At 60.9% G+C, this 24,137-nt stretch overlaps 1 protein-coding gene across 3 annotated transcripts; it reads left to right on the forward strand.

Moving 5' to 3' along the window:
* The first annotated feature begins 472 nt into the window (after positions 1–472).
* On the forward strand, positions 473–24,137 carry POLR2A (RNA polymerase II subunit A). 3 transcript variants are annotated; one of them, XM_043503619.1, is made up of 30 exons: positions 473–734; positions 4,397–4,529; positions 4,858–4,994; positions 5,857–6,030; positions 7,168–7,449; positions 7,627–7,788; positions 8,260–8,480; positions 8,577–8,709; positions 9,200–9,324; positions 9,582–9,792; positions 9,896–10,105; positions 11,251–11,419; positions 11,926–12,020; positions 12,687–12,890; positions 13,608–13,830; positions 14,659–14,842; positions 15,082–15,253; positions 15,598–15,703; positions 16,631–16,836; positions 17,659–17,883; positions 17,973–18,219; positions 18,571–18,671; positions 18,782–18,886; positions 19,553–19,735; positions 20,119–20,322; positions 21,176–21,362; positions 21,709–21,822; positions 21,948–22,097; positions 22,181–22,993; positions 23,078–24,137. In XM_043503619.1, exons 1-30 carry the CDS (start codon positions 645–647, stop codon positions 23,335–23,337), a joined length of 5,826 nt encoding a protein of 1,941 aa, XP_043359554.1. In that variant the 5' UTR covers positions 473–644; the 3' UTR covers positions 23,338–24,137. The 3 variants fall into 3 exon arrangements, with proteins under 3 accessions (XP_043359554.1, XP_043359553.1, XP_038242233.1); XM_043503618.1 differs by having other exon boundaries at positions 22,181–22,986; positions 23,029–24,137; XM_038386305.2 differs by having other exon boundaries at positions 22,181–24,137.

Consider the following 24,137-nt stretch of genomic DNA (forward strand, 5'->3'; position numbering starts at 1 on the left):
AGAGTCGGTTAATTAGTCATGAGCATGTACCATTACAACCGGAGAGGGGGAGATTTGTTTTGGTTTGTTATTTTAGTTAAAAGATGGGGTTGATGGGTCGTTCCGGGACGTACCAAGCCCCTCCTTTACTAGTAAACGAGGGGACAAAAATCCCCTCCTCCAATTTCACATGGAGGGTCTCACAACGCAGCGGGCTTTGCCCCCCCTCCCCGCTTTTGCACTTGGTTCAGTCCCCTTTCCTCCCTCCCTCCCGCCACCGCTTCCGTCTCAGCAGTGACCACGCCCCACCTCCCGTGCGCGACCACGCCTCCTCCCGTGCGTGCTCACCCCTGCCGCCTGGCCCTGGCCACCCCGCGGCGCGGGGGAGGGAGGGGGCGAGGCTATATAAGGCGGCTCCCGGCGGCTCGCGGCTCAGTCGCGCCGAGGAGCGCGCCGGGGACGGATCGGAGGGAGGGGTCTAGCGGCCGAGCGGGGTCGCGCGTGCGGGGGGCTGGGTGGTGTGTGTGTGTAGCGGGAGGGGTCCCCCCCGATAAGCCGGGGGCAAGCGGTCCGGTCCCGCGAAGCGGAGGGCGGCGGGCGCGGAGAGACGGTTCCTGCCGCCGGAGGAGGCCGCCGCGGCGCGCGGCCGCGTCACGTGATCCGCCATGCACGGGGGGCCGCCCTCCGGGGACAGCGCGTGCCCGCTGCGCACCATCAAGCGCGTGCAGTTCGGCATCCTCAGTCCCGATGAGATGGTGGGTGCCCGGGGGCAAAGGGGAGGGTGCATTGCACAGCGTAGGTGTATTTGGGGGTGCATGGGAGGTGGGGGGGTGCATTGCACAAGGGGGTGCATTTGACAGCCTTCGTGTCGGGGGTTGCATTGGCGTTGCGGGCCGATGCATTGCACAGCTTAGTGCTATTTGGGGCTGTGCATTGCACTAGGGAGTGCATTGCACGGGGGGTGCTATTTGGGGGTGCATGGGTAGTTGGGGGCATTTGACAGTGGAGTATCTGGGGGTGCATTGGGAGTGGGGGCTGTGCGTTGCACTAGAGTGTGTATTCTACAGCTTAGTGTTATCTGGGGGTGCATTGCATTAGAGAGTACATTGCACAGAGGAGTGCTATTTGGGGGTGTATGGGTGATTGGCATTTGACAGTGGAGTATCTGGGGGTGCATTGGGAGTGGGGGCTGTGCGTTGCACTAGACAGTGTATTCCACAGCTTAGTGTTATCTGGTGGTGCATTGCATTAGAGAGTACATTGCACAGAGGAGTGCTATTTGGGGGTGTATGAGAGGTTGGGGGCATTTGACAGTGGAGTATCTGGGGGTGCATTGCACAACGTAGTGATGTCTGGGGGTTCATTGGAGGTTTGGGGGAGCTGTGTTCTAGGGGTTCCATTGCGCAGCATAGTGGTATCTGGGAGTGCAGGAAGCAGTGTGTTGCACAGTGTGAAGGTGTACAAGGGCTGTGCAAAACGTAATGTTTGGGGGTGCATTGGAGGGAAGATGCTGTGCATTGCACTGGGGGTGCATTACACAATGTAGTGCTGCTGGGGGACTTGCTGGAATGTGAGGAACTGCAGTGCACCTGGGGTACAGAGAGTGAAGGGCTGTGCAGTGAAATAGGGGTATGCTGCAGAGTGTAGTGTTATCTGGGGGTCTGCATTGCACAGTGATGCTGTTGAGGTGGTTGCATTGGAGTGAGGGACCATGGAGGGGTGCTATGTACAGTGAGGGGGCGTGTGGGACCCTTGCAGTATGCAAGGGGGGTGTATGTAACAAGATTGCAGAGACCCAAGGCCTCTTTGGTAGTGTCTGCATTATAAATGGAACGTATGCAATACATTTAGGGTGACAAGCTTTAGGGGGGTGTGCCATGCGTGTGGGGGAATTGGGTTACATGGGGCGTGGGGGGAGGAGGGGATGAATGTGAGTTTGCTGGGAAAGGAGCAGGTTTGGGGAGTGGAAGTGTATTTGATTTAAATTAGTAGTCGGGAAGACTTGATTTAATCAAGTCTGCATAAAAGTGTGTTCTTGTCGGTTGTTATAACCTTAATGCATATTCTTCACAACTCGGAGATAGATGTAGGTTTCATTTTTAGAAGGTGCACACGATACATTTTTAAACAGTGATTTATTTGGAAAACTTTTCAGAGGAGTTTTACAGCTATATCAGAAAATGAATAATTGTTTGGTTATTTCATTTATCAAAGGTAATTGAAGCAGATATTTATGTGGTCACTGGGAGGTGAACAATCTCCAATACAACAGGTTAATCGTTAATATTTGGAGGATTTTCTTGCCAGGCTGTTAGGAGGAGAAAATCACCAGACAGACGTTTAAATTGTTTTATTTAACTAAAACAACGACCTTAAGTAGTCTGGATTTTTTTCTTCAACAGCATATAATATTTTAACAAAACAAGCTTATGTCCCTCGCTTCTCACATTGATCTCCAGACTATTAGAGAGAGGTAAGGGATTGACTTGGTCTACGCAAATTTGCAGAGGGACAGTAGGGTTGAGGTCTGTTATTTCTCATCTCCATATATTTATTTGTTTAAAACAATTTTTGGTTTAAATTTAAGATTTCTGGAGACACAAATCCACAGTTTGAGAACTTCAAAACTAAGCATCTCTGATGGTATCTTCTAGACTGAGCACTGAGTCCCATTGGGTAGATAGGAAGATTAACCTCAATAATCGGTACAGAAGCCCCTGGAACCCCGTAAGATTGGGTCACTAATCCATGAATTATTGGAACTCATTTACAAAATGTTTCTTAAACATGATTTAAATATATTGTTTCCTACTATAGAATTAGGATTTATAATCTGTATTTCATGATGAGATGTCTTTGAGCTATAACATATCTTAATTAAAACTTTTTATCAAAAAAATTTGATTTTTTTAAGTTTTTATCCACCCTGGTGTGCATACGTTGGACTTGGGGTACATGGAACAGCTATGGGGTATGGGAAATTGACAGGGTGCATGAAATAACTGGGGTGTGGAGGTGAAGGATACTTGTGGCTAGTAACCTAATTGAGTGTGGAAAAGTGGGACCAAGTTTTGGGGTGTACAAATGGGGGTGCTTGCAACTGAGATAATGAGGGGGTGCTGTGGAATACGGACTGGGACAGACAGGTGTACGACTGTCGGGGCAAAATTGGATGTTTTGTGCAGTTTGTTCCCAGACTCTGGGAGCAACATAGATCTTTGTGACACTGTTGTGGTGGTGTTTGGGGGCTGGGAGATATTTCACACAGATTGCATTCGTGTGCCGAGATTTAATATACGGGGGATGGAACTGGAGGCAGATGGAATCGTGGTGCTAATGTTTCTGGTTTAATTCGTTCAAAACATTTTTGGATGCGGTTTGCAGAGTGTCGTATTAACGCTCAGATCCCTTTGAAAGTGATGCTACCAACTGATTTTAAAAATCAATTCCAAGTAATTTCAGGTGCTGTATCTCGCCTCAAATCCTGCCAAATTTTGTCATCTTCCTGCCACATTTCAACATTTTGTACTGGTTTTTCTCGGCGAGGTTGCTAGTGTAATTGGCCATACGAAAAGCCAACCGTCTTAAAAATCAGAAATGGTTTGATCACCCGTTTTCCTGGTGCAGTAGTTTTTAAGTGTGTTTGAAGTGAAGACAGGTCGAAAAATAGTAACCAAAAAGAACTAGGCAGGCAAATGCTAATACTGAGTTTTCAGAAACCCAGAGTTCAGTTTTTGAAGTTTGTACACAGCTTCATTTTTAGGTTCATACGTAGTGGTTCAGTCTATGATCAGTTAAATCTTACAACGGCAAATTGGAAGGGGATTTTTTGATGGATCCTTAATTTATCTTAGCCCTTGCTGGTGAAATGTGGTCTGTAAGGAATGCAAAGTTACCAGCTCCTTGACTTACCGGGAGCCACTAGATTTAGCTTTCTGAAGATCCTGACCTGATTTAGTTTGAAAGCCCTGGCAGGTTTAAAGCAGGGAGTTAATTATAGGTTGGTGCTGGGTGTGGGAGGCTTAACAATGCAAATTAATCTGTGGAACTCCATGCCACATGAAATGGAGGCAGTCTTTACAAACTGCTAGGTGTTGACAGGAATCCTAGCCCTGGTTTCATAAGGATGCAAACCAAAGGGGTAAAATGTCATGTTCTGGGGCGTTGCTGGAGGTTAAGAAATTTAGCCCCAGAGCAAAATCCAGCATTTAGCTCTGGAGACAGGATATTGGGATAGAGGTTGGACCCATCATGAAACATCCTGGGCTTCTGATAATCCAGAAGACCCCCACATGCAGCGTCATCCAGGCTGACAGCCCACCCTGCTGCCGCTCCGGCACCTGTCTCAGTTTCCTCTGTGTGTGGTGCTGCTTTCTGCACAAGCCTGACCCTCCGTTTCCGTTTTGTACCCTCCCAGAAACGGATGTCAGTGACGGAGGGGGGGATCAAGTACCCTGAGACGACGGAGGGGGGCCGCCCCAAGCTGGGGGGCTTGATGGATCCCCGGCAAGGAGTGATCGAGAAGACGGGCCGGTGCCAGACGTGTGCAGGTAAGATGGACAGGCCTCTCTCCTGAGTGCGGTGTGGGGGAGATGCCAGCCTGGTGTCCCCTGGGGGCTGAGATCTCTGCCCCTCTGAACCAGCCAGTCCCTGCCCTGGGGCCGGATGGGAGCCGGAGACCCCTAGAGGGGACAGGCCCCATTCCCTGCCCCCCTGAGCTGTACACCCCAAAACCCAAACCTTCCCAGGCAGGTACCTGCTGCGTTGGTTGACCAGTGCTGTTGGCTGCCTGCCAGCCCGCAGCACGGGAGTGCCCCCGACATCAGTGTTTCTGGGGTGCCATGGCTGCGGCGCTCACCGGGGCCACTCTCCCCACAGGGAACATGACTGAGTGCCCGGGCCACTTTGGCCACATCGAGTTGGCCAAGCCTGTCTTCCATGTGGGCTTCTTGGGGAAGACCATGAAGGTGTTGCGTTGTGTCTGCTTCTTCTGCTCCAAGCTGCTGGTGGACTCGGTGAGCCGACCTGACTCCCCGCGGGGGCCCAGGGGCCAGGCCTCCCGCTCGTAGGCCCCCCTCTGATCTCCAGCCACCCTTGATCCCTGCCCGGCTGGATCGCTTTCTTTACACAGAGGGCTTTTCTTTTGAAGGGTGGTTCGCTGTGCTCGGGGCCCCAGGACAATTGTCCCCGCTTTGATTGCCCCCCCAGTGGAAATCATCCCCTCCCCACCCTGAAATGAGTCCCTCATCCGCTCCCACTTCCTCTATAAGACCATACACCAGTGGTCCCCAAACGTTTGAGGGTCACGCCCCCCGTTACCTCTGTCCATGCCTGGCGGGGAGCGGTGATGCAGATGGGTAAGGGGGCTGAGGCTTCAACTGGGACTGGGAGGCTTTGCGGTGGGGTGGGGACACACACAGGAGTAAGGGGGCCGAGGCTGGGGGTGGGTCTGGGGCCGGGAGCAGATCCGCGGCCCTGGGATAGGGTAAGGACTGGGACAGGATAAGGGGGCTGGGGGCAGGGGCGAAGCCTCGCAAGGGCCAGGGCAGGAACGTGGCTCGGAGATGGGGTGGGGGAATGCGGACAGGGGCAAGAGGGCTGGAGCTGCAGCTGGGGGTGGGGCTGAGGCCTGGAGCAGGGATGCAGCGGTGGGGTGGGGGACATGGACTGGGGTAAGGGGTCTGGGGCTGCACCAAAGTTGGGGGCAGGGAGGGTCTAGGCGGTGCTCCCTCCCTGCCATGCCCCCTGGACATTCCTCCAAGCCTCCCACACTTTGGGGACCTCTGCCATAGACCCATCCCCATCCACCTTGCCACACCCCTCACTGTGCATCTGTGGGTCCCTGGGTCACCCCCCAGTGTCTCTCCCCCTGTGCAGAACAACCCAAAGATCAAGGACATCCTGGGCAAGTCGAAGGGGCAGCCCAAGAAGCGCTTGACCCACGTCTACGATCTCTGCAAAGGCAAGAACATCTGCGAGGGCGGGGAGGAGATGGACAACAAGTTCGGGGTAGAGCAGCCTGACGGCGACGAGGACCTGACCAAGGAGAAGGTAGAGAGGGTTTGACAGGTTGGGCCATAGAAACCCCCTTGGGAACTGCCACCTGATGGGCTGGAATTACCTCTGAGCCTTTTTTCCCTGCCAGCTTGGGACTCCAGAACCTTGCCCGGTTGTGCCAGACATGCTAGCCTGCTACAAACCCACACCCAGGTCTGAACCATGTCCCCCAAAAGCTGCAGGCTTAACTGAAAACAGCTTAAGAAGTGTTCATGTCTCCAGCGCCCAGATACCCAGCTCCCTATGGGATCCAAACCCCAAATAATTCCGTTTTACCCTGTATAAAGCTTATACATGTTAAACTCATAGAATCCTAGAATATCAGGGTTGGACGAGACCTCTGGAGACGTCTAATCCAACCCCCTGCTCAAAGCAGGACCAATCCCCCAACTCAATCGTCATAAATTGTCCGTTCTCTTTAACACTGGTAGAGAGAGATGCATAGCTGTTTACTCCCCCAGAAATTAATTGTTTGCTCTGGGTTAATTAATAAGCCAACGTGATTTTATTAAGTAGAAAAAGTAGGATTTCAGTGGTTCCAAGTAATAACAGACAGAACAAAGTAAATTACCAATCAAAATAAAACAAAACCACACAAGTCTAAGCCTAATACAGTAGAAAACTGAATACAGGTAAATCTCATTCTCAGAGATGTTCCAATAAGCTTCCTTCACAGACTAGACTCCTTCCTAGTCTGGGTCCAATCCTTCCCCTGGTACTGTCCTTGTTCCAGCTCAGGTGGTAGCTAGGGGATTTCTCATGACTGCAGCCCCCTTTGTTCTGTTTCACCTCCATGTATAGCTTTGGCACAATCCTTTGTCCCTCTCTGGGTCCCCACCCCCTCCTTCTAAATGGAAAAGCACCCTGGTTCAAGATGGATTCCAGTACCAGATGATGTGATCACATGTCAGGATGACTTACAAGTAAACAGAGCCATCTACAGTCAATTGCCCTGGTTAATGGGAGCCATCAAGTTTCCAAACTGCCATTAATGGCCCCCACTTTGCATGATCACAATAGGACATCAGAGTTATATTTTATATTCCTAGGTTCAGATACAAGAGTGATACATTCATACAAATAGGATGACCACACTCATCCTGACCGGGACTCCCTCCCTCCCCCATGCAGGGTCACGGTGGCTGCGGGCGGTACCAGCCCCGCATCCGGCGCACCGGGCTGGAGCTCTACGCTGAGTGGAAACACGTCAACGAGGATTCGCAGGAGAAGAAAATCTTGCTCAGCCCGGAGCGGGTGCACGAGATCTTCAAGCGCATCTCGGACGAGGAGTGTTTCATCCTGGGCATGGAGCCCAAGTATGCCCGGCCCGAGTGGATGATCTGCACCGTCCTGCCCGTGCCCCCGCTCTCTGTCCGGCCCGCTGTGGTTATGCAGGGCTCAGCCAGGAACCAGGTTGGCCCCGGGCGGGAGCCGGGACTCCTGGGTTCTCTCCCCGGGTGCTGGGAGGGGAGTGGGGGCTGGTTGGTTAAAGCGGGGGCGGGGCTGGGAGCCAGGACTCCTGGGTTGTCTCGCAGTGCTGGGATAGGGACAGGGCCGCTCCCTGACTCCCACTGTCTCCCCCGCTCTCAGGACGATCTGACCCACAAGCTGGCGGATGTGGTGAAGATCAACAACCAGCTGCGGCGCAATGAGCAGAACGGGGCGGCCGCCCACGTCATTGCTGAGGACGTCAAGCTGCTGCAGTTCCACGTGGCTACCATGGTGGACAACGAGCTGCCTGGCCTGCCCCGGGTGAGCCCAGCTCTCCTAGCTGTGTTGGGAGCCATGCAGTGCATGCTGGGACTTGTAGTCTGTGCCCCTGCCTGGTGCATGCTGGGGTTTGTTGTCTTCATAGTCCTGCTCCTCTGCTCAGCCAATGAGAAAGCACTGCATGCTGGGATGTTTTACCCCATGCGTTGGCAGTCCAACATATGTCTGGGCATAGTTGGCATGGCTTGTAATGAAGAGCAGTCTGCAGGGCGGTGTCCCTGCTGGGCCAGTTGGATCAAGGTGCAGGAGTGCATGCTGGGATTCGCAGTCCCTGGCTTGGCTTGTGGCCCAGCGTTGCATGCTGGGACTTGTAGTCTTGGTGGGCGGCATCTCCACATTAATGATGAGGGTGGTTCCTGCGTGCCCTGCTTTACCTATTGCTCCCCTGATCTGCCAGCACAGCCCTTGGGGAGCATCCGAACCCAGTTAATCCCCTCCTTCCTCCCCCGGCAGGCTATGCAGAAATCAGGGCGTCCCCTCAAGTCCCTGAAGCAGCGGCTGAAGGGAAAAGAGGGGCGCGTGCGGGGGAACCTCATGGGGAAGCGGGTGGATTTCTCCGCCCGGACAGTCATCACCCCGGACCCCAACCTCTCCATCGACCAGGTGGGGGTGCCCCGCTCCATCGCGGCCAACATGACCTTCGCTGAGATCGTCACGCCCTTCAACATAGACAGGTGGGGCGGCCGGCGAGTCCGGGGGGGTGGCGGGGCTGGGGGAAAGGGGGGACCAGCACCCCCCTGCTAACACCACTTCATCCCTCCCACCCCCAGGCTCCAGGAGCTGGTACGCAGGGGTAACAGCCAGTACCCGGGGGCCAAGTACATCATCCGAGACAACAGTGACCGCATCGACCTGCGCTTCCACCCCAAGCCCAGTGACCTCCACCTGCAAATTGGCTACAAGGTGGGTGCAGCCTGGCCCAGGGAGGACTCGAGTGCCCCCGGATGGGAGGCGATGCCTGGCTTTCAGGGCGATCACTTCCCTGGTTTGCCAGAGAGCCTGCCCATGACCCCTGTGGCGGGGGGTCTCAACATCTTAAAAAGGGGGGATGGGGAGGGTTCAGATTGGGGGGGTTGTATGGGGACAGGGTGTGGTTCAGATTGGGGGAGGGGATTTTGGGGGCGGTGGTTGGGGGAAGGGTGTCAGGAGGTGGGTCTCTGGGGCGAGAGGGTTGAGGGATGGGGTCTCTGGGGCATTAGTGTTGGGCAGGTGGAGTGGGGATAGGGTCTTGGGAGAGTTTGGCTGGGGAAGGGTTTGGGAATGGGATTTCTGGGGACAGGAGGCTGGGTGAGAGGGGCGGGGTCTGTGGGTGGGGTCTGCAGGGCGGGGGTCACTTGGTTGCCTGGGGTGACCCGCCCCACTCACACCTCTCCCGCCCCCCGTCCCTCCCCAGGTGGAGCGGCACATGTGTGATGGAGACATCGTGATCTTCAACCGGCAGCCCACGCTGCACAAGATGTCCATGATGGGGCACCGGGTGCGAATCCTGCCCTGGTCCACTTTCCGCCTCAACCTCAGGTGTGGGGGCCGCGGGCTGTACCCCTCCCCTCCCCGCCTGGGCTTTCAATCCCCCCGATCCGGGTGTCCCCGTGCCCTCCCATGTGTGTGGGAGCCCCCACAAGCTGGTGGGTGCAGGTGCAGTGTTGCTTGTCTGCTAACCCAGCCCCCGATGGGACCCCAGCTGCTGTGGGGGGCTGATCTGCCAGGCAGAGCCCCCCTCCCCCGGTAGTACTCAGTGGCATTCCCCCCCTCACGGGCTCCGTTCCCCCCCATAGCGTGACCACCCCCTACAATGCCGACTTTGACGGGGACGAGATGAACCTGCACCTGCCCCAGTCGCTGGAGACACGGGCGGAGATCCAGGAGCTGGCCATGGTGCCCCGCATGATCGTCACCCCCCAGTCCAACCGGCCCGTCATGGGTATCGTGCAGGACACCCTCACGGCCGTCCGCAAGTTCACCAAGCGAGACGTCTTCCTGGAGCGGGTGAGCGGGCGGCCGGGTGCAGTTCCCCGGGGGGGAGGGCGCTGGGCCAGGGGAGGGCGGGGCCAGTGTCCCCCTCCTCACACTCTCCCCCCCGTCTCACCAGGGCGAGGTGATGAACCTGCTGATGTTCCTGTCCACCTGGGACGGCAAGGTGCCCCAGCCGGCCATCCTCAAACCCCGCCCGCTCTGGACGGGCAAACAGATCTTCTCCCTCATCATCCCGGGCCACATCAACTGCATCCGCACGCACAGCACCCACCCCGATGACGAGGACAGCGGGCCCTACAAGCACATCTCACCCGGCGACACCAAGGTACCTGCCCAGGACAGGGTGACGGGTTCCCCCCGGGGTGTCACTGGGCCCTCCCTTCACTGTGCCAGGCTCTCAAGCCCCTTCTCAGCAGACCCCCAGCTGTCGAATCACAGAGTCTCCAATCAGCTCTCTGTGGAAGAACTCAGGTAGGGGATGCCCAGCGCTCTTGTGTATGTGAACCCCAAATTATATTGGCTTGCGCTGTACAGACCGATCTGCACTGCGCAAGCTCAGAAAATGCGCCCCCTCTCTCATGTGGTGATGTACGCCGCTTTTTATACAAATTGCTGTCATGAAGTGGGAATATTCTTAATGTTTTCTCTGACTACTGTGGGGGTGCCTCAGTTTCTCCTATGTTTTTCTTGTATATCTAGGTAGTGGGATAAGGGTGTGTGATTGTTGCAGAGCCCTAGAGGGCAGGTGTGATGGTGTCTGCATAGAGAATGGCTGACACTCTGTCTCCTGGTAACGGATGGCCTTGCTCCCTCCTCTGCAGGGTGCCAGCTGAAGGGGTTGGAAAACAGAGATCAGGTGGACCCCTAGTCCCGGAAAGAGACAAAGGCCAGAGGAGGGGCTGGAGGGGGTTTCAGTTTGGAGTTGGCTGGGGAAACAGAAGGAGGCCCAGCACTGGGGTCTGGACTTCCTACCCCCCAAGATGGACCTGACTGAGGGGTCCAGTTTTCTGTACCTACAAGCTCTGTTTTGGACTGTGTTCCTGTCTAATAAACCTTCTGTTTTACTGGCTGGCTGAGAGTCACAGTGAATTGCAGGGAGTGGGAAGTGCAGTGCCCTGACTCCCCCACACTCTGACACCTGTGAACCCCAAATTATATTGGCTTGCGCTGTACAGAACCATCTGCATCATGCAAGCTCAGAAAATGCACCCCCTCTCTCATGTGGTGGGAGATGTACACAGCTTTTGAACTGAACCAAAAAATAACTGGATTGAACTACGAGAGGCGGATTTTAAATGATAATCGGAGATAGTGAACAGATCAAAGCAGATGCCTTAGTAAATCAGCAGTTCCCATTATGTAGGGCTGTCTCCTGCGAGGTTTCTGTTCCACCCGGTTCCTCAGCCTAGCCAAGCTTCACAACGTCCCATGCGGGGACGAGATCTGACTGTCCCGCTCCGCTCCCGCCAGGTGATCGTGGAGAACGGGGAACTGATCATGGGTATCCTATGTAAGAAATCGCTCGGCACCTCGGCGGGCTCCCTGGTGCACATCTCCTACCTGGAGATGGGGCACGACACCACCCGTCTCTTTTATAGCAACATCCAGACCGTCGTCAACAACTGGCTTCTCATCGAGGGTGAGTCCGGGGGGAGCCCCCCCCGCCTTGGGTCCCTGGAGGCAGCTTCCCACCCCCGAGCGCCTGCTTCTGAATCAGCCGGCAGGTGCCGTGCTCCGGCCCCTTGTCGACGGGGCTCCTGCAGAAAGGAACTGGGCGGGGCTCTGCATGGACACCCCCCCCCCCCCGACAGAGACCGGGGCCCCGTCAGGCCAGGGGTTGCACAGATGGAGATAGTCCACGCACTGAACGCCTTCCGGTCTCCGAGGCAAAGGGGGATCACCCGATGTCAGGAAGGACCCTGATTCCCAGCCCCCTGGCTCTAACCACTAATCCCCACTCCCCTTCCAGAGCTGGGGGGAGAACCCAGGAGTCCTGGCTCCCAGCCCTATCCTACATGGCTGCTTTCTGGAGGTGGGTCATGAGCCTTGGGAGACCAGACCCCCCCGACCCCGCAAGTGGATCCGGGGGGTGGGGGGCCAGGTCTGACTATTCTCTCTCTCTCTCCCCTCCCTCCCCCCCCCCAGGTCACACCATCGGCATTGGGGACTCCATTGCTGATGCAAAGACATACCAGGATATTCAGAACACCATCAAGAAAGCCAAGCAGGACGTCATAGAGGTGCCAGGGATGGGGGGATTGGGGGAGGGAGAGCCAGCCTGGCCCCTTTGTCCTGGGGTGGGGGGGGCAGTGGTGGTCTGGGGTTGGTGGATGGGTTGTGGGGGGTCTGCGATTTGGGGGGGAGGGTTGGGGAGGTGGTGGAGCTGGGTTGTGTGGGGCTGTTTTTTGGGTGGTGGGGATGGAGAAGGATGGGTTGTGGGGGGCTAGGTATGGGGGTCGGCAGATGGGTTTTGAGGATGGATTGTGGGGGGCTGGGTTTTGGGGGCTGTGGGTGGCTGAGTTTGGGGGAAGTGAAGGGGTGTGGAGGCTGGGTTTTGGGGGCAGTGAAGGCTGAGTTTCGGGGGGGCTGGGTTTGGTGGTAGTGGAAGATGTGGACATTGGGTTTTGGCAGCTGTGGGGGGCTGGGTTTCTGGGGGCTGGGATTGGGGGCAGTGAAGGGGTGTGGAGGGCTGGGTTTGGGGGGAGGCTGGGTTTGGGCATAGTAGAGGGATACGGAGACTGAATTTCCGGGGGGGCTGGGTTTGGGGAGCAGTGGAGGGATGTGGCGACTGGGTTTTGGGAGCTGGGTTTCAGGGGGCTGGGATCAGCCCACCAGAGGCCCCTCTGGGAGCAGGGCTGGCGGTGGGTTTTGGGGGCCCCCAGCTCTCACCCCGTGCCGCTCCCCAGGTGATCGAGAAGGCTCACAACAACGAGCTGGAGCCCACGCCGGGCAACACGCTGCGGCAGACCTTCGAGAACCAGGTGAACCGCATCTTGAACGACGCCCGCGACAAGACCGGCTCCTCCGCCCAGAAGTCCCTGTCCGAGTACAACAACTTCAAATCCATGGTGGTGTCGGGGGCCAAGGGCTCCAAGATCAACATCTCGCAGGTGGGTGCTGCTGGCTGGGCCGGGGCTAGAACCCACGGAGTGGGAGGGGCCTTCTCCCAGCCCTGCCCCTGGCTTGGGTCTCCTTCCAGCCCCGCCTCCTAGCTTGGGAACATGGGAGGGGTCTTGGATTGGGAAGGTGGGAGTGGGCAGGGCCTTCTCCAAGCTCCGCCCCCTGCATTGGGATGGTGGGAGGGACCTTCTCCAGCCCCACCCCCTGGGTTGAGGGCGGGGCTCTCAGACACCCCCACCCATCCAGTGGTAACTTGTCACCTTGTCCCCAACCTCTCATAGGATCTATAGGGCTGGGTGTGCGGGGAAAAACATCACGGAAGCCCACAGACAGATCTGGGGAACCATGTGTGCAGAGCTGGGGGAACCCCTCTGTCTGGACCTGGGGAACCCCCAGAATGGGATTTGTTCAAGCCCCTCAGTCCCAGCTGCAGATCATGGTCGGTAGGGACCTGTGAAGTCCCCTGGCACAATGGGGGGTGGTTGATCTCGGTGTGCAGGGGATCCATCCCACGGGGCCAGTGGGTGAGAGCTGAGACTTTGGGGGGCTGGGTGAAGGGGGGAGACCCAGGCCTGGCTTGGCCAGTGGGGTGTCACCTCAAGTGAAATGGGGGGGCCCCCGAGACACAAGCTGGGGAATCCCCATCTATTGGGGGTGCCGGGACCAGGGTTGGCACTGGGGTCACTCTCCCCGCCCTTCCCCCCCAGGTCATTGCCGTGGTGGGCCAGCAGAACGTGGAGGGGAAGCGCATCCCGTTCGGGTTCAAGCACCGGACGCTGCCCCACTTCATCAAGGACGACTACGGCCCCGAGAGCCGGGGCTTCGTGGAGAATTCCTACCTGGCCGGCCTGACGCCCACCGAGTTCTTCTTCCACGCCATGGGCGGGCGCGAGGGCCTCATCGACACGGCCGTCAAGACAGCCGAGACCGGTGAGAGGCTGCTGCCGGGGGGGCGCTGTGGGGCGGGGCGGGGGGGCTCAGCAGGGGGCGCTCTCCCCTGGCAGGCAGGGCTGGCCCCTCTTGCTGAGATACTGCGACAAGCTGCAAACCCCTCCAGGTCCTGCACTCGCACAAATGTTCACACCCGGCTGAGTTTACACGAAGGCTTTTCACCAGCCACTCAATGGTGAGGCTCCAGCTGGTTCCCGCCCTCTCCCTCCCCCCCACCCAGCCTAGGACCCCCATCCTGCCCCAGTCAGAGGCCCGGCCAGTGTACATTTAGCACCCAGTCCGCCCCTTGCGCAGACGACAGCGCTCCAGGTTTTGTTCCTGAGCAGCTTTCCCTTGGCACGTCAAGCAAAACGCACCGTTTTCGGTTTTAAAAAAAAAACGAACCAAAAAACAACCAAACGGATTTATTAACGATGGACTGATTTTGTCATTATAAGTAGCGAGCGTCGTTGTTGAAAAACAACTTAAAACCCGCAATTCTAGTGCTATCAACCGGACAGGCGTGCGAGACGGCAGAAGCGGGTCACAGACCTTCCATACCCAGAAATCTCTCCGGCCGGGACCCACCTCCCCGGTTCAGTCTTGGTTCCCCAGACAGGTGTTGAGTTGTGGGGGGAGCTTCCCCGTTTTTTTACAGCTTGTTCCCGCTTGCTGGGAAGATCCTTTGTCGGAGTTGGTGTCCCGTGTGTACTGAGAACTCGTGGCTGGTGAATATGGGGGTGCCAGGGGGCTGCTTGCGGGTATCTAGCTGGCAGTGCCTGTGCTGTCGGGGCCCCCCCCCGCTGATGCCCACTTCCCCGTCCCCAGGGTACATCCAGCGGCGGTTGATCAAATCCATGGAGTCGGTGATGGTGAAATACGACGCCACCGTGCGCAACTCCATCAACCAGGTGGTCCAGCTGCGGTACGGGGAGGACGGGCTGGCTGGGGAGAGCGTCGAGTTCCAGAACCTGGCCACCCTCAAGCCCTCCAACAAGGCCTTCGAGAAGAAGTGAGCGAACCTCGCCCTGTGCGTGTGGGGTGCCTTTCCCCGCTCCCCCTCCGCCCCAGAGGTGGCCGCCTCTCAGTGCCAGGTGAAGGGCCCCTGTGTCACCAGCCACCTCGCCCCAGTGGTGCCTGCATCTCGGTGCCAGGCGAGGGGTCCCTGTGTCACCAGCGGGGTGGGAGTGTGGGGCAGAGCCCCCACCGCCCCGGCAGCTCTCACTCCTGGCCCTTCTCCCCCTCCCTCAGGTTCAAGTTTGATTACACCAACGAGCGGGCGCTGCGGCGCACCCTGCAGGAGGAAATGGTGAAGGACATCCTGAGCAACGCACACATCCAGAACGAGCTGGAGAGGGAGTTCGAGAAGATGCGTGAGGACCGCGAGGTGCTACGGGTCATCTTCCCCACCGGCGACAGCAAGGTGAGCGGGTCAGCGCGGGACCCAGGAGTCCCAGCCCCCCCTGCTCTAACCCATCAGCCCCCACTCCCCTCCCTGAGCTGGGAAGAGAACCCAGGCGTCCGGGCTCCCAGCCCCCCCTGCTCTAACCAGTAGCCCCCACTCCCCTCCCAGAGCCAGGGAGAGAACCCAGGAGTCCTGGCTCCCAGCCCCCCCTGCTCTTAACTCTAAACCTCAGGACCCGGCAGTGTGGGGGTAGGCTCTGGATTGTACCATGTGCTGAGCCCCCAGCAGTGGGGTACGGGGCGGAGGCTGGATCTGGACTGGACCATGTGCCGAGCTGCTGTCCCATCCCCCCCCCCCCCCAGGTGGTCTTGCCCTGCAACTTGCTTCGCATGATCTGGAACGCCCAGAAGATCTTCCACATCAACGCGCGCCTGCCCTCCGACCTGCACCCCATCAAGGTGGTGGAAGGTGGGTCCTCCAGCCGGCCCCATGGCATACTGGGACAGCCTGGGGAGTGGGGGGGGTTCCTCTGTGGGGACCCTGAAACTGACCTGGGGTGGGGGGTGTTGCAGGACCAATGGGTCTGACCTTTGGGGGTGTGGGAATACCCCACCCGGAGGGGCCTCTTCCAGGTGGGGGTAGGATAGAGGCCTTGCGGACCCATGGGCGGATCCGGTGCTGGAGGGGAGAGGCTATTAACCCTGGAGGAGCCTCTGGTCCAATCCAGTGCCGGGGCTGGGGTGTGGACTGGACTGGGAGGGGCCAGTGGTCTGGTCTGATCTGGGTGTGGGGGAGGATACCAGCCTTGGGGCCCTGTGGGCTGATGCAGGGCTCCCGGGGTGGGAGGGGGGAGTTCCGGCCTGGAGGGGCCCAGGCTCCAATCTGGGGGGTGCTGGCCTAGGATGCCCAGGGTCCAGTCTGGGGGCTCTGCTGGCTTGGGGAGGGCCTGGAGTATGGTCCAATGGGGGGGGCCAAGGGTGTCTGGTCTGCTCTGTTCTGATCCGGGTGAGGGGAGGATACAGGCCTGGGGGTGCCCTTGGGCAGATCTGGGGGGCGGGGGGGAGTGTACCAGCCTGGGGGGCCCATGGGCGGATCCGGAAGGCAGGGGAGAGTGTACTGGCCATGGGGCAGATACAGGGGGCAGTGTACCGGCCTGAGGGGCCCGTGGGCGGATCCAGGGGGCAGGGGGAAGTGTACTGGCCTGGGGGGCCTGTGAGCCCATCCGGGAGGGTAGGGGAGAGTGTACCGGCCCGGGGCAGATCCAGGGGGCAGTGTACCAGCCTGAGGGGCCCGTGGGCGGCTCTGGGGGGTGGGGGGGGAGTGTACTGGCCTGGGGCGGTTCTGGGGGTGTTGGGGCGACCCTAGGGTGTGTCTGACGCTGCCCCCCTCCCGCAGGCGTGAAGGAGCTGAGCAAGAAGCTGGTGATCGTGAACGGGGACGACCCGCTGAGCCGGCAGGCCCAGGAAAACGCCACCCTCCTCTTCAACATCCACCTGCGCTCCACCCTCTGCAGCCGGCGCATGGTGGAGGAGTTCCGGCTCAGCGGGGAGGCCTTCGACTGGCTGCTGGGCGAGATCGAGTCCAAGTTCAACCAGGCCATCGTAAGCGCCGGGGGGAGGCAGGGTGGGCAGACATGGGCTGGTGCGGCCGGGACGCTGGGGGGAGATGGGCCCCTTGCTGGCTTCCAGGGGCAGGGAGAGGCAGGTCGCTTGTGGAGCTGGTGCGGGCGGGACACGGCGGGGGAGGTGGGCCTGTGGGGTTGGTCTGGCCAGGGGGAGATGGGCTGCCTGAGGGAATGGGTGGGGAGGAGGGCGGGGCCGGTGTGGGTGGGCTGCCTGAGGGAATGGGTGGGGAGGCGGGTGTGGGCGGGGTGACTGAAGGAATGGGTGGGGAGGAGGGCGGGGCCGGTGCGGGTGGGCTGCCTGAGGGAATGGGTGGGGAGGAGGGCGGGGCCGGTGCGGGTGGGCTGCCTGAGGGAATGGGTGGGGAGGCGGGTGGGGGCGGGGTGACTGAAGGAATGGGTGGGGAGGAGGGCGGGGCCGGTGCGGGCGGGCTGCCTGAGGGAATGGGTGGGGAGGAGGGCGGGGCTGGTGCGGGCGGGCTGCCTGAGGGAATGGGTGGGGAGGAGGGCGGGGCCGGTGCGGGCGGGCTGCCTGAGGGAATGGGTGGGGAGGAGGGCGGGGCCGGTGCGGGTGGGCTGCCTGAGGGAATGGGGGGGGAGGAGGGCGGGGCCGGTGCGGGCGGGCTGCCTGAGGGAATGGGTGGGGAGGAGGGTGGGGCCGGTGCGGGTGGGCTGCCTGAGGGAATGGGTGGGGAGGAGGGCGGGGCCGGTGCGGGCGGGCCGCCTGAGGGAATGGGTGGGGAGGAGGGCGGGGCCGGTTCCTCCCTCTCTCCGGTTCTGATGCCGTCTCCCCCTCCCGCAGGCTCACCCGGGCGAGATGGTGGGCGCCCTGGCGGCCCAGTCGCTGGGCGAGCCCGCCACCCAGATGACCCTGAACACCTTCCACTACGCCGGCGTCTCGGCCAAAAACGTCACGCTGGGCGTGCCCCGCCTCAAGGAGCTCATCAACATCTCCAAGAAACCCAAGACGCCCTCCCTCACCGTCTTCCTGCTGGGGCAGTCGGCCCGGGACGCCGAGCGGGCCAAGGTAACGCCGCGGGGCTCTGGCGTTGCTCGGGGGCGCAATCGGGGGGAGGCCGTGTGGGGTCCCCCTCACCCCGTCTCCCTCCCCCGCAGGATATCCTGTGCCGGCTGGAGCACACGACACTGCGCAAGGTGACGGCCAACACGGCCATCTACTACGACCCCAACCCGCAGAGCACGGTGGTGGCGGAAGACCAGGAGTGGGTCAACGTCTACTACGAGATGCCCGACTTCGACGTGAGCCGCATCTCGCCCTGGCTGCTGCGCGTCGAGCTCGACCGCAAGCACATGACCGACCGCAAGCTCACCATGGAGCAGATCGCTGAGAAGATCAACGCCGGTGAGGGGGGGCGATGGGCGGGGCCCATCTTTCCCCCCCGTGCACCCTTCCGAGGTGGCAGGAGCCCAGCTGGGGGGGCAGAGATGTGTTCCTCACCCCCGCCAGCTCGGATTTGAGGCAGATTCCAATCCACTCTCATGCTTCAAGGCTGCAGCCTACAGGGGGTCAGGAAGCATTTATGGGAAATCAGACACCCACGTGGGGTTTTTTTCCCTCCACCTTCCTCTGAAGAATCAGAGCTCACCCCAAAGTGGTAGATGGGTTAAGGGGTTGGGAGGCTCTCTGGGGATAGGGGGTCTGACCCACGGCAGGAAGGGGGCTGCAGCTGACGGCTCCCCCTCTCCGCCGCAGGCTTCGGGGATGACTTGAACTGCATCTTCAACGACGACAACGCGGAGAAGCTGGTGCTGCGGATCCGCATCATGAACAGCGACGAGAACAAGATGCAGGAGGTGGGTGCCCGGGGCGGGGGGGGCATCCGGCCTCTCCCGGCTGCGGGTGGGGAGCACCGGGGGGGGGCATTGGCTGAAACAAACCCAACCCCTCTCCCCATGTGGTGCAGGAGGAGGAAGTGGTGGACAAGATGGACGACGACGTTTTCCTTCGCTGCATCGAGTCCAACATGCTGACGGACATGACGCTGCAGGGCATCGAGCAGATCAGCAAGGTGGGGGGCCTCCGCCAGCTCCGGGGGGGCTAGGCCGGCTCGGGGCACCCTGGGTAACTGGGCTACAGCTGGGGAGTTACAGAGCCAGGCTAGGCCAGCCCCGGTGCACTCTGCGGCAGGAGCCAGGCAAAGGGCTCAGTAGGGGGCGCTCTCCTCTCGGTGCCCACCACCACGGTCTGCATCAGTGAACCCCATTGGCCTCCCCCCCCCCGGGCCTGTCGCATCAATCCGGGTGTGAACCCCGTTGTCCTGGCCCCGCCCCGTCTCGGGGGGGAATCCCGTTGGGTCACTCCCTGTCCTCCCCTGCAGTGTCAGTCGCACCATGGCCTTCACTTCCTGTCCCGGCAGCATCCCAGTGCTGGGCGAGGGGTCCCCGTGTCACCGGCCGCCCCGCCCCAGAGGTGGCCGCATCTCGGCGCAGGGCGAGGGGTCCCCATGTCCCCAGTTGCCCCGCCCCAGAGGTGGCTGCACCTTGGCACAGGGCGAGGAGTCCCCGTGTCACCAGCCGCCCCACCCCAGAGGTGGCTGCATCTCGGCGCTGGGCAAAGGGTCTCTGTGTCACCAGCCGCCCTGCCCCAGAGGTGATCGTGTCTCGGCGCCGGGTGAGGGGTTCCTGCCTGGCCCCCCTGGGGTTGCAGCGTTGACCTCCCCTGTGGGCCCCCCCAGGTGTACATGCACCTGCCCCAGACGGACAACAAGAAGAAGATCATTATCACGGAGGACGGGGAGTTCAAGGCCCTGCAGGAGTGGATCCTGGAGACGGACGGGGTCAGCCTCATGAGGGTGCTGAGTGAGAAGGACGTGGACCCCGTGCGCACCACCTCCAATGACATCGTCGAGATCTTCACCGTGAGTCCGGACGCCTGGGTTCTCTCCCTGGCGCTGGCAGGGGAGTGGGGGCTGGTGGGTTAGAGCAGGGTGGGGCTGGGAGCCAGGACTCCTGGGTTCTATCTCCAGCAGAGGAGTGGGATCTAGTGGTTACAGCAAGGGGGGGGCTGGGAGCCATGACTCCTGGGTTCTCTCCCTGGCTCTGGGAGGGGAGTGGGGGCGAGCAGGGGGGGCTGGGAGCCAGGACTCCTGGGTTCTGAGAGCTCTGGCAGGGGACTGGGGGGCTGGTGGGTTACAGCAGGGAGGGCTGGGGGGGGAGATCCTGCAGTATCTGGGCCCGTTGCCCGCCTCCGCAGAGGGGGCACCGTGCTCGGCGGGCTCTGGTGACCCTCATGCCCCCCCAGGTGCTGGGCATCGAGGCGGTGCGCAAGGCCCTGGAGCGGGAGCTTTACCACGTCATCTCCTTCGACGGCTCCTACGTCAACTACCGCCACCTGGCGCTGCTGTGTGACACCATGACCTGCCGCGGGCATCTCATGGCCATCACCCGGCACGGGGTCAACCGCCAGGACACCGGCCCCCTCATGAAGTGCTCCTTTGAGGAGACGGTGAGCCGGGGCCCTCCCGCAGGGGGCGCTGTGTGGGGCAGGGCGCTGGCTGTGGGTGGGAGTCCCAGCCGTTCCCAGCAGGGGGCGCTGTGTGGGGCAGGGCGCTGGCTGTGGGCGGGAGTCCCAGCCGTTCCCAGCAGGGGGCGCTGTGTGGGGCAGGGCGCTGGCTGTGGGCGGGAGTCCCAGCCGTTCCCAGCAGGGGGTGCTGTGGGGGGGCAGGGCGCTGGCTGTGGGTGGGAGTCCCAGCCGTTCCCAGCAGGGGGCGCTGTGTGGGGCAGGGCGCTGGCTGTGGGCGGGAGTCCCAGCCGTTCCCAGCAGGGGGTGCTGTGGGGGGCAGGGCGCTGGCTGTGGGCGGGAGTCCCAGCCGTTCCCAGCAGGGGGTGCTGTGGGGGGCAGGGCGCTGGCTGTGGGCGGGAGTCCCAGCCGTTCCCAGCAGGGGGTGCTGTGGGGGGCAGGGCGCTGGCTGTGGGCGGGAGTCCCAGCTGTTCCCAGCAGGGGCTGCTGTGGGGGGCAGGGCACTGGCTGTGGGCGGAGCTTGCGACTTCTCCCATCCCAGCCTCTCCCAGCAGGAGGCGGTGTGGGGCAGGAGCTCTGGCTGTGAAGGATGCTTCCAGTTCCTCCAGTCCCAACCCCTCCCAGCAGGGGGCGCTGTGAGGGGTGGGGCAGGGTGCTGGCTGGGGTGGGGGAGCTCTGGCTACCCCAGTCCCAGCAGGGGGTGCTGTGGGGGGCAGGGCGCTGGCTGTGGGAGGAGCTTCTGGCTTTTCCAGCCCTAGCCTCTCCCAGCAGGGGGCGCTGTGGGGGGGGCGCTCTCGGCACAACCCCTGACCCCCCGGCTCCCCGCCGCCCCCTGCAGGTGGACGTGCTGATGGAGGCGGCGGCCCATGGGGAGAGCGACCCCATGAAGGGGGTGTCGGAGAACATCATGCTGGGGCAGCTGGCGCCCGCCGGCACCGGCTGCTTCGACCTGCTGCTGGACGCCGAGAAGTGCAAATACGGCATGGAGATCCCCACCAACATCCCCGGGCTGGGCGTGGGCGTCCGTGAGTACCCGCCGGGGGCCGGACGCCTGGGTTCTCTCCCGGGGGCTGGTGGGTGAGAGCAGAGGGGGCTTGGAGGCAGGACGCCTGGGTTCTCTCCCCGGCTCTGGGAGGGGAGTGGGGGCTGGTGGGTGAGAGCAGAGGGGGCTTGGAGGCAGGACGCCTGGGTTCTCTCCCTGGCTCTGGGAGGGGAGTGGGGTCTGGTGGTTAGAGGAGGGGGGCTGGGAGCCAGGGTGGCTTTTGGGGGCCAGTGGGGGGGGGTCACTTCCTGCCCAGCCAGCGGGCTGGCCTCTCTCCCTCCGTCAACCCGCTCCCGTCGGCTCTAACATTTTGCTCTCCTTCCCCGCAGCCACCGGCATGTTCTTCGGCTCGGCCCCTAGCCCCATGGGGGGGATGTCCCCCGCCATGACCCCCTGGAACCAGGGGGCTACCCCAGCCTACGGAGCCTGGTCCCCGAGTGTCGGTGCGTATGGGGGGGTGTGGAGTTATCTCTTGGGGGACAGTGGATCGGTTCTGCTGTCCCCCGTTACTCCCAGTCGGGGGTGAACTTGACTGTGCTAACCCGCCCCTCTTTGTCGCCCCCCACAGGCAGCGGCATGACCCCCGGTGCTGCCGGTTTCTCCCCCAGTGCCGCCTCCGATGCCAGCGGTTTCAGCCCAGGCTATTCCCCGGCGTGGTCCCCCACCCCTGGCTCGCCCGGCTCCCCGGGGCCCTCCAGCCCCTACGTCCCGTCGCCAGGTGAGTGTCGGGGCTTGGCCCATGTCCCCCGCCCCTCGGCGCGCTCCCCTGGCTCTAACGGCGCCTCTTCTTCCGCCCCACAGGTGGGGCCATGTCTCCCAGCTACTCCCCAACGTCACCGGCTTATGAGCCCCGCTCGCCTGGAGGGTACACTCCCCAGAGCCCCAGCTACAGCCCCACGTCCCCCTCGTACAGCCCCACGTCCCCCTCGTACTCTCCCACCAGCCCCAACTACAGCCCGACCAGCCCCAGCTACAGCCCCACGTCGCCCAGCTACAGTCCGACCAGTCCCAGCTACAGCCCCACGTCGCCCAGCTACAGCCCGACCAGCCCCAGCTACAGCCCCACGTCGCCCAGCTACAGCCCGACCAGCCCCAGCTACAGCCCCACGTCACCTAGCTACAGCCCGACCAGCCCTAGCTACAGCCCCACGTCGCCTAGCTACAGTCCTACTAGTCCTAGTTACAGCCCGACGTCGCCTAGCTACAGCCCCACTAGCCCAAGCTACAGCCCAACGTCCCCCAGCTACAGTCCCACCTCGCCCAGCTACAGTCCAACCAGCCCCAATTACAGCCCAACGTCCCCCAACTACACCCCCACCAGCCCCAGCTACAGCCCGACATCGCCCAGCTACAGCCCCACCAGCCCCAACTATACTCCGACCTCGCCAAACTACAGCCCCACCTCTCCCAGCTACAGCCCGACGAGTCCCAGCTACAGCCCAACGTCACCGAGCTACTCGCCCTCCAGCCCCCGCTACACCCCGCAATCGCCAACCTACACCCCCAGTTCGCCCAGCTACAGTCCCAGCAGTCCCAGCTACAGCCCAACCAGCCCCAAGTACACCCCGACCAGCCCCTCTTACAGCCCCAGCTCGCCCGAGTACACCCCAACCTCCCCCAAGTACAGTCCCACCTCCCCCAAGTACAGTCCCACCTCCCCCAAGTACAGCCCCACCTCGCCGACCTACAGCCCAACAACCCCCAAGTACAGCCCCACCTCACCAACTTACTCCCCGACCTCTCCTGTCTACACCCCAACCTCCCCCAAGTACTCCCCCACCTCGCCCACCTACAGCCCCACCTCGCCCAAGTACAGCCCCACCTCCCCCACCTACAGCCCCACCTCACCCAAGGGCTCAACCTACTCCCCGACTTCGCCCGGCTACAGCCCCACCTCGCCGACCTACAGCCTCACCAGCCCGGCCATCAGCCCCGACGACAGCGACGAAGACAACTGAGGGGGCGGTGTGCCTGCGTCCTTGCAGCATGGGGGCGCGTGAGCCATTTAAATGGGGGGGGTGGGCAGGGAGGAGACCTATTGCAATCAGGAGTGTCTGATCTTTTTTCAGGGGGTGGTCACCCCAGGAAATACCAGGGGCCAGGAGTGTCTGATCTCCATTGGGGTAGACTGGGGGGCTGACCCCCCCCCTTTGAATTCCTTACTGGGCAATCCAAGGGGGGCAGGAATATGGGGGGGGCACGGATTCATGACCCCCCCAAAAAACAGGACAGGATTGTGCCTCCTGTTTTAATTCTCTTTGTAGATACATTTAGACTACCTAGCCAGCAGGGTGGGGGGGGGTCACATTGCTGCCATTGTCGGGGGCCCCCCTCCTGGCGTGATACAGCCAGGACTGCGAGCGGCGTTTCGATACCTTAGTTTAAGCCTTTTCTCCTGGCGCTCGGAGCTGTTTGTTTTGTTAGGTGTCGGTTTATATTCTCCCCCCCCCCCCCCCGCCTCCCTGGCAATGCAAGAGCCGATTTTAACCAGCAGAGAAAATCTCGGGGGACGGTTGGGGGGGATGCCTGATTGCTCTGGACTTTTAATCAATCTTCCTCTAGCGCTGTTTGTGTGGGGGGGGTGTCTCGGTCGCTCCCCAGTTCCACCCATCCACTCGGGGGGGTGAGTAACCGATTGTAAATGACCCCCCCCCCCCCAGCTTCTATGATTTTTTTTTTCGTCTCAAGTTTGACTTCCCTGCGTGAGGGAGAAATAACTGTACCTTTGTGAGGAAAATAAACGTTTTAGTAATTTTGA

This window comes from Dermochelys coriacea, chromosome 28 (assembly GCF_009764565.3).
Source record: "Dermochelys coriacea isolate rDerCor1 chromosome 28, rDerCor1.pri.v4, whole genome shotgun sequence".
NCBI lineage: Eukaryota > Metazoa > Chordata > Testudines > Dermochelyidae > Dermochelys > Dermochelys coriacea.

Excerpts from the sequence above, each read along its gene's own strand:
- POLR2A (XM_038386305.2), top strand. The coding sequence starts at position 645 with ATGCACGGGGGGCCGCCCTCCGGGGACAGCGCGTGCCCGCTGCGCACC. Across the intron at positions 17,884-17,972 it reads GGGACGCCGAGCGGGCCAAG|GATATCCTGTGCCGGCTGGA; the intron begins GTAACGCCGCGG and ends CCTCCCCCGCAG. Across the intron at positions 21,363-21,708 it reads CGGGCTGGGCGTGGGCGTCC|CCACCGGCATGTTCTTCGGC; the intron begins GTGAGTACCCGC and ends CCTTCCCCGCAG.